Source organism: Pterocles gutturalis, unplaced genomic scaffold (genome assembly GCF_000699245.1).
Source record: "Pterocles gutturalis isolate BGI_N339 unplaced genomic scaffold, ASM69924v1 scaffold10643, whole genome shotgun sequence".
NCBI classification, from domain to species: Eukaryota; Metazoa; Chordata; class Aves; order Pterocliformes; family Pteroclidae; genus Pterocles; species Pterocles gutturalis.
The window spans coordinates 28,792-34,791 of NW_010125631.1; the positions used below are offsets into that span (position 1 = coordinate 28,792).

The 6,000-nt window shown below is 46.5% G+C and overlaps 1 protein-coding gene across 1 annotated transcript in view; it reads left to right on the forward strand.

Annotated features, from left to right (window-relative positions):
* The window catches only part of SEC31A (SEC31 homolog A (S. cerevisiae)), a gene marked incomplete at both ends in the record, with an annotated part of 34,111 nt that extends 28,269 nt beyond the window's left edge, over nucleotides 1–5,842 (forward strand). Inside the window, 2 exons of the mRNA XM_010078643.1 lie at nucleotides 3,157–3,215; nucleotides 5,570–5,842. Of these exons, the coding sequence (XP_010076945.1) occupies nucleotides 3,157–3,215; nucleotides 5,570–5,842 (332 nt within the window). The remainder of the gene's footprint in view (nucleotides 1–3,156; nucleotides 3,216–5,569) is intronic.
* Nucleotides 5,843–6,000: the final 158 nt, after the last annotated feature.

Genomic DNA, 6,000 nt, shown 5'->3' on the forward strand with positions numbered 1-6,000 from the left:
AATGCCAGCTTTGGGCAGGGGTAGCCTCCAGGGCACGTGGAGGGGCTGAGCCCGAGGGGCTGGTGCAGGTGGGCTGCTGGCATGCAACCGTTGCCTGCAGCTGGAGAACTATGAAAAAAAGAGAGAGGTATCTGCAGAGTACACTCCATCCTCTTGCAATTTTTAGATTACACCTTTCAAAACCATATAAATAAGAAGGAAATTTGTAAATGCAGAAATGCCAGTGTACGTGCTTAATATGTTTAACCACCAGCATTTTCCAGAGTAGCTGCGTTGCTTGGTGAGGGGCGCCTTGGCATGAGATCCCCTAGGAGCCCAGAAAGCTGCAGCCAGAAGGAGAGGTCACCTCTAACTCGGAATGTTCTGGGGCAGCGTAGCGAGGCTGATCGTGGCTTTGTGTGCTTTTGTGTGTGGGGATGATCTCATCTGACAACGTCATGTTTCATTTTGCAAGTGTGATGCATTAAAAGGCAGAAGGGTAAGGGAAGAAGGAAAGAAAATTTCAGATTTGAAGTCTTGAAAATTACTTTAAAGGTGCACTTAGAGAAGAAACAGTTGTATAAATATCTTCTGATTTTTGCAAATGCATATAGCGTCAGTATGCTAAGCTGTGTAAGAAAGCCCGCGTTTAATTTCATTTTAAACCTGTCTCATCTTGTGATAGATCCTTGAACCTGCTTCCAAGGGAGTGTTAATTTTCAGTCTTGGATCTTGTTTGAAATAGTGCTAAAGCAATTCTGAGCTAAGGGAAGGGTTTGCACCAGAGCTATGAGGGCATCAGACGAACCCCAGGGACAGGAGTAACCTCATTGCTGACGTTCCTCCTCTCTTTGAAATGCTGAAGGCTATATGGGCAGTATTTTGCCATTTGCGTTTGTTGCTCAGTCTGAGCAGGGGATGTGTCTTTCCACATGGGTGTAAAGCTCCTATGTGAGCCTGCCTTTTTTTTTTTTTTTTTTTTTTTTCTGTGCTGGATGCAGTTGAGAGAGCACCTTAATTTGGGAAAATACTTGATGTCCACCTTGAAATCAAGTACTTGGAGTACATCTCCTGAAAAGCTTTTTGGAATGGTGAAATGATGGTGAGAAGATTGTTGCTGTGAGTGATGGTCTGTCGGTTGCACTGGCTGGTAGGAATAGAAAATGAGAACACCAGAAGAGATTAGAAAGTGGGCCAGGACTCTGCAACATGGGTTAGAAACAACTAGAAACACTGATTTACTGCATGGGAAGAGCAACAGGCTTGTTTTTGGGAAAAGCAGATCAAAGCAATTCCACAGGGTGGTTTGGACAAAGGACTTGTCTCTAAATTGGCATTTTAATTAGGTGAGGCTTTTTTTTTCTCCTGATTTATTGTGCTGATTGGAACTAAACTGCTAATCAAAAAAATAGTTTTTTTAGTTTTCTTTGCATTTTATCTGCAGAAAGCCTACCAGCTCAAGACCAGACCTCTCCCTTGGCAGGTGAACTAGGTACCACCTAACCTGAAAACAATTACAGCCGCTACATGAAATTAATTGAGCAGATATCAATAATGCATATGTTTGTCAGAGACCATGAAGTGCAATGCTTTTTGCTGATTACATTTTAATCAAATAAATTTGCCATTCCTTAATTAAAACCAATAACAACATATCTGGAGTTTTTAACCACAGAAACAAATACTCATTTTCCTTTTTTAAAGCAAATTATTGCAGGAAACTAACAGCAGTAACAGTCCGGGAGGTTTCCTTGGTGTGTTACCACCATCAGCACTGCAGAAGTTACACTGGGAAGGAATTTTCTGGATGAGGGGCAGAGGAGCCCCTGGGGCACATGGCTTTTGGGAATGGCACTCCCTTTGGTTAAAAAGAAATCAGATGTGAGAGAGGTTTAGAATTGTTTTTCGTTTACCCCTTTAACATGCTCTGGATGTGGAACTTGTTTAACAAAAGCTCAGGGGGGCAAATGAAATTTCACAGAAATTGAGCAAAATCTGCAGTGACATTAAGCTCTGCTGTCTAAGGTGAATTTATCATCTGCGAAGCGAGAAACAATGTGGTGAAAAAGTCCATTGAGCGGGGATTTGGTTTTGTTGGCTTTTTGTGGCTTTGGGCAGTAAATCCCAATTATTCGGCGAGGCCACGGTAATGCTGAGGTATAATGCTGTGGTGCCAGTGACACCGCTGCGATGAGATTGGAACCATTCCTAACGCATTCATGTGAGCTTTGCTGGACAAATCTTGCAGCTGCACGGAGGATGCTTTCTTGGAAGAGTAGGTGGTTTGGTTCAGAACAATGCTCCGGACTCGGGGTGAATCTGCTCAGGCATCCTCCGTGCTGCTTCCAGTTTCAAACAAATCGCCCTTGGTGCAAACAGCTAGATTTGCCACGTTGCTCCAGGAGCTCTGCTCTGCTTTTGGGACACAAAGCACCCATAAACGTGCTCGAGCTGGTGGGGGAAATGTGGTTTTATGGCTCCTTTGTGTCTCCAGGGTGGCTGGGTGAATCTGGTGTGAAATGTTTAAGGCTCCTCTTGCCTCTTATGCCTCTTCTTTCTGCGTTATGTTGCTGGGCAACGTTTTCCTGTTGTGTATAAATCCATCACAGTGCTGAAATCGCAGCAGCAGCTCTCGGGAAAGGGATGCAGCTTAATGGTGTTCTCGTTCAGCCTTGCTTTCTGACATCTCTGCTGCTGGTTAATGTTAATAATAACACTGCAGTGATCATAGGGAGGGAAGTTCAAAACAACTCTTATTTCTTCTGATACGATGCGGGTGGGAGAAACCTTCACCAGTAGCTGGGAAGCTGTCTTAACATATGCAGTCTGTGCAGCAGAGCTGTGTTTTGGGCAGGTAGCCGCCTGCCTTTTCAGAGGGTAGCTGTTCAACATTTTTCTCCTGCAAGAGAAAAAATTAATTATTAAAAAAAAAAAAAAGGAGGAATCAGCTTCTGTCAAACTTGAAAACAGTCGGTGAAGATGCCAAAGCTGCGCAGTGGCTGCAGAACCCAAAGGGTTGGATTGCTGGAGTGTTGGCTGGCCCTTGCTGGTGCAGGAGCTGCTCTGCCAAGACCCTGCTGGTAGAGCCGCAGTGGGGAGCTGGCCTGGCTGAGCTCGAGAAGGCATCCCTGCCCTCCTTTGAGGTACTTACAGTCTCTGTTTTCCTTTCTTTCCCAGGGCCTCAGAACGGCTGGAACGACCCTCCTGCCCTGAACAGAGCTTCCAAGAAGAAGAAGGTACTCGAGGAACTCCTATCTTGGCACAATTAAGTGCTGACCGCTTGAAAAGGAGTAACTTAAACTGCTCCTGGGAAACTTGTTGGCAGGGGAAGGAAAAAGAAGGGCTAGCAGCGAACAAAAACTGCACCTTGTGAGCAGAAGTGGCCTTCGTGCCTCACCAGTATGCATTGTCTCTCTCAAAATATTTAAGCCTCTAAAGAGATGGCAGCTTTTTGCTAAAGTTGTGGTTGTTAATAACGTCATTGATCCTGGTTTGAGGGAAGAAAATACCTCGGACTGTTCTCATCTGCAGTAAAGCAGATGAGTTTTGCAGGAGATAACTCACGTGAAATGACAAGGCCATGTAAATTGTTATAGATTACTGACTTTGCTGGAGCGGAAAGCAATTTATCCTGATTACGGGCCTGACCCTGAGAGATCTCAGAGTAAGACAATTTTTGTGCTGGAGACAATGTAGTTTTGTAAAACGGATTTAGGTTGCAGCAGGCCAGAATAACTGGGGATGCTTGCCACAGAGTGGAGAGAGCCTTTTCCTCCCCTGGTGCTGCTTCAGTCTTTCATATCTCCACAGTAGTCTGCATCAGCTGCTGCTCTCTGAGCCTGGTGCATTCGGGAAGCAAGAGTCAGTCTGGAGTCTGTAAAGTGTGGGGAGAAAATAAAAATTTGGAGGAGGCAAGATAGGGTCTGGGTGAAGGTGAGGCAGAAGTCTCCCTTAACCTTTGGGGTTTGATCTGTGCAGTTCAAGCTGAAAAAGCTTTTGGAGGATGGATAGGGGATTCTCTGTGTGCTACTGTTGGCCCCAGTGCTGGGATGTTCGTCGCACAGGAGCTGGCATGCTGCCTTTCAGGGCTTTAGGCTCTTGGGTAGAAGGAGCAAAGTTGTCAGTGAGAATAACTGCTGGACTTGAGAGCTGAAGAAGCAGCCTTCTGGAAACGGGGTTTTTGCCACTCCTGTGAGTGTGTGTGTCACAGCCACAATTTCTGCCATCGCTAGGGCTTGAGGGTTGTCTCTCTTCTAAATGAGTCATGTTTTAACAGGCATTCCCTGTTAAGTATTTAACAAACCTGACAGAAATGTTTCTGTTTGTTTCCCTTATGTCCACTGTATGAGGGGGTAGCTTAGGATATTATAAAATGACTCACCGCATGAGCTGTTGTAAAATAGAAAAACCATCTTGCATGTCAAGGCACGGCATAATTTGCAACTGTTTTCCACCTATGAACTTACCCACCACCCAAAAATTTACTGCTATGATTCATTGCTTTTATAACTGGTTTTGTTGGTGCTGTATTGGGAATATTTTTCTTGCTGTCCCAAACCACTAGCTTAATTCTGGAATAATTCATTCAGGGGAGCTTTCAGGGTTCTGTAATCTTTCCTTTTTTTCTGTGCACACCCAAAGAAAGGTGCACAGTCCTATGGGAGCTCTTTCTTTTGTTTGGATTCCTGTATGACACATAGAAGAGGTCAGTAGCTCATTTTCTTGTTTCTTCCCTCTACTGAATGGTTTCCAAAATGACCCTCTGTAAAGACTGGTGGATGGTTAGGGATGAATCTGAAGTGTGCTTGTTATCTCTCTTAATACAAACCTGTTTGCCAGAAGCTTGCAAGGCTTTTGGAAGCTTTGTTGGTGCGTGTTTCTAGCAGTGAGCTATCTACTGCATGGACAGAAATGTACCCTTGAAAGTAAGACACACAAATCTAAATAGAATGACCCAATAGTAAGAACAGATGTAGATGTGGGTTAGTTTTCATTAGTGCACTGTTCTTCAGTTAGTCAGGGAGGGATAGATTATTTGGGTTCTGGAGCAGAATGGTGGAGTCAGCATCCCTGGAGGGGTTCAAGAAACGTGTAGATGTGGTGCTTTGGGACATGGGTTAGTGGGTTGGGTGGGGTTGGGTTGACGGTTGGACTTGATGATCCCTGAGGTCTTTGCCAACCTGAATGATTCCAGGATTGTAGTGCTGGTCTAACAAATCTCTGGTTTGTGCCTTCAGCAGAAGGGGGAGAGCGGCTCTGATGTGAGGCTGCTGCACTCACTCCTGTGCTGGCTCAGGCTGGGCAGACTGCTCCTGCCCTGTGCAGGCAGGAGGCCAGGCAGAGCACACAGGGCTGGAAACACTGGAGGGTATTGCTGCCCCAGGGCGCTTCTTACCATGCAGTTACATCCAGAAGAATGGGTTTGCTTAGTCAGAGTGAAATATTACCTGCCCCTGGGGGCTCGGCACTGTGCTGAGCAGAGCTCACAAGTGCTGTGGGTTGGGACATCTGTAGGAGCTGAGCATTGTGCTTTGCCTGCGGCAGCCACACTAACATAAATACACTGTTTGTTTGGGTTTTTTTCCCCCAGGTCCCTGATAACTTCTTGCCCCCAGTTCCCATCATGTCACCCATCATGAACCCACTACCGGATCCGCAGTCTCAGATGCAGCAGCCTCCGGCTCCAGCACCACTCCCAGGCATGCCCAGCTTTCAGCCCGCGCCCGTCCCCGCGGGGCAGCCAGTGCTGCAGGGTACCTACCCGCCTGCTCCCCAGCCCCTGGGGCAGTGCATCATGCCACCCGCTGTCTCCAAACCCAGCACGGAGGGTGCCCCTGGAGCCCCAATCGGCAATGCCATCCAGGTAATGTAGCCCCAGCATTGCACAGTTGTGGTTGGTACATCAGTGGAGCCTTGCAGTGTGCGACCCTGTTGGCCAGGTATTTCTTGTACCTCCAAAGTGCACTGCAGCATTTTCAGTCACTAGCTTTCTGCTGCCATGACAAAGGACAGAGAGGCCAG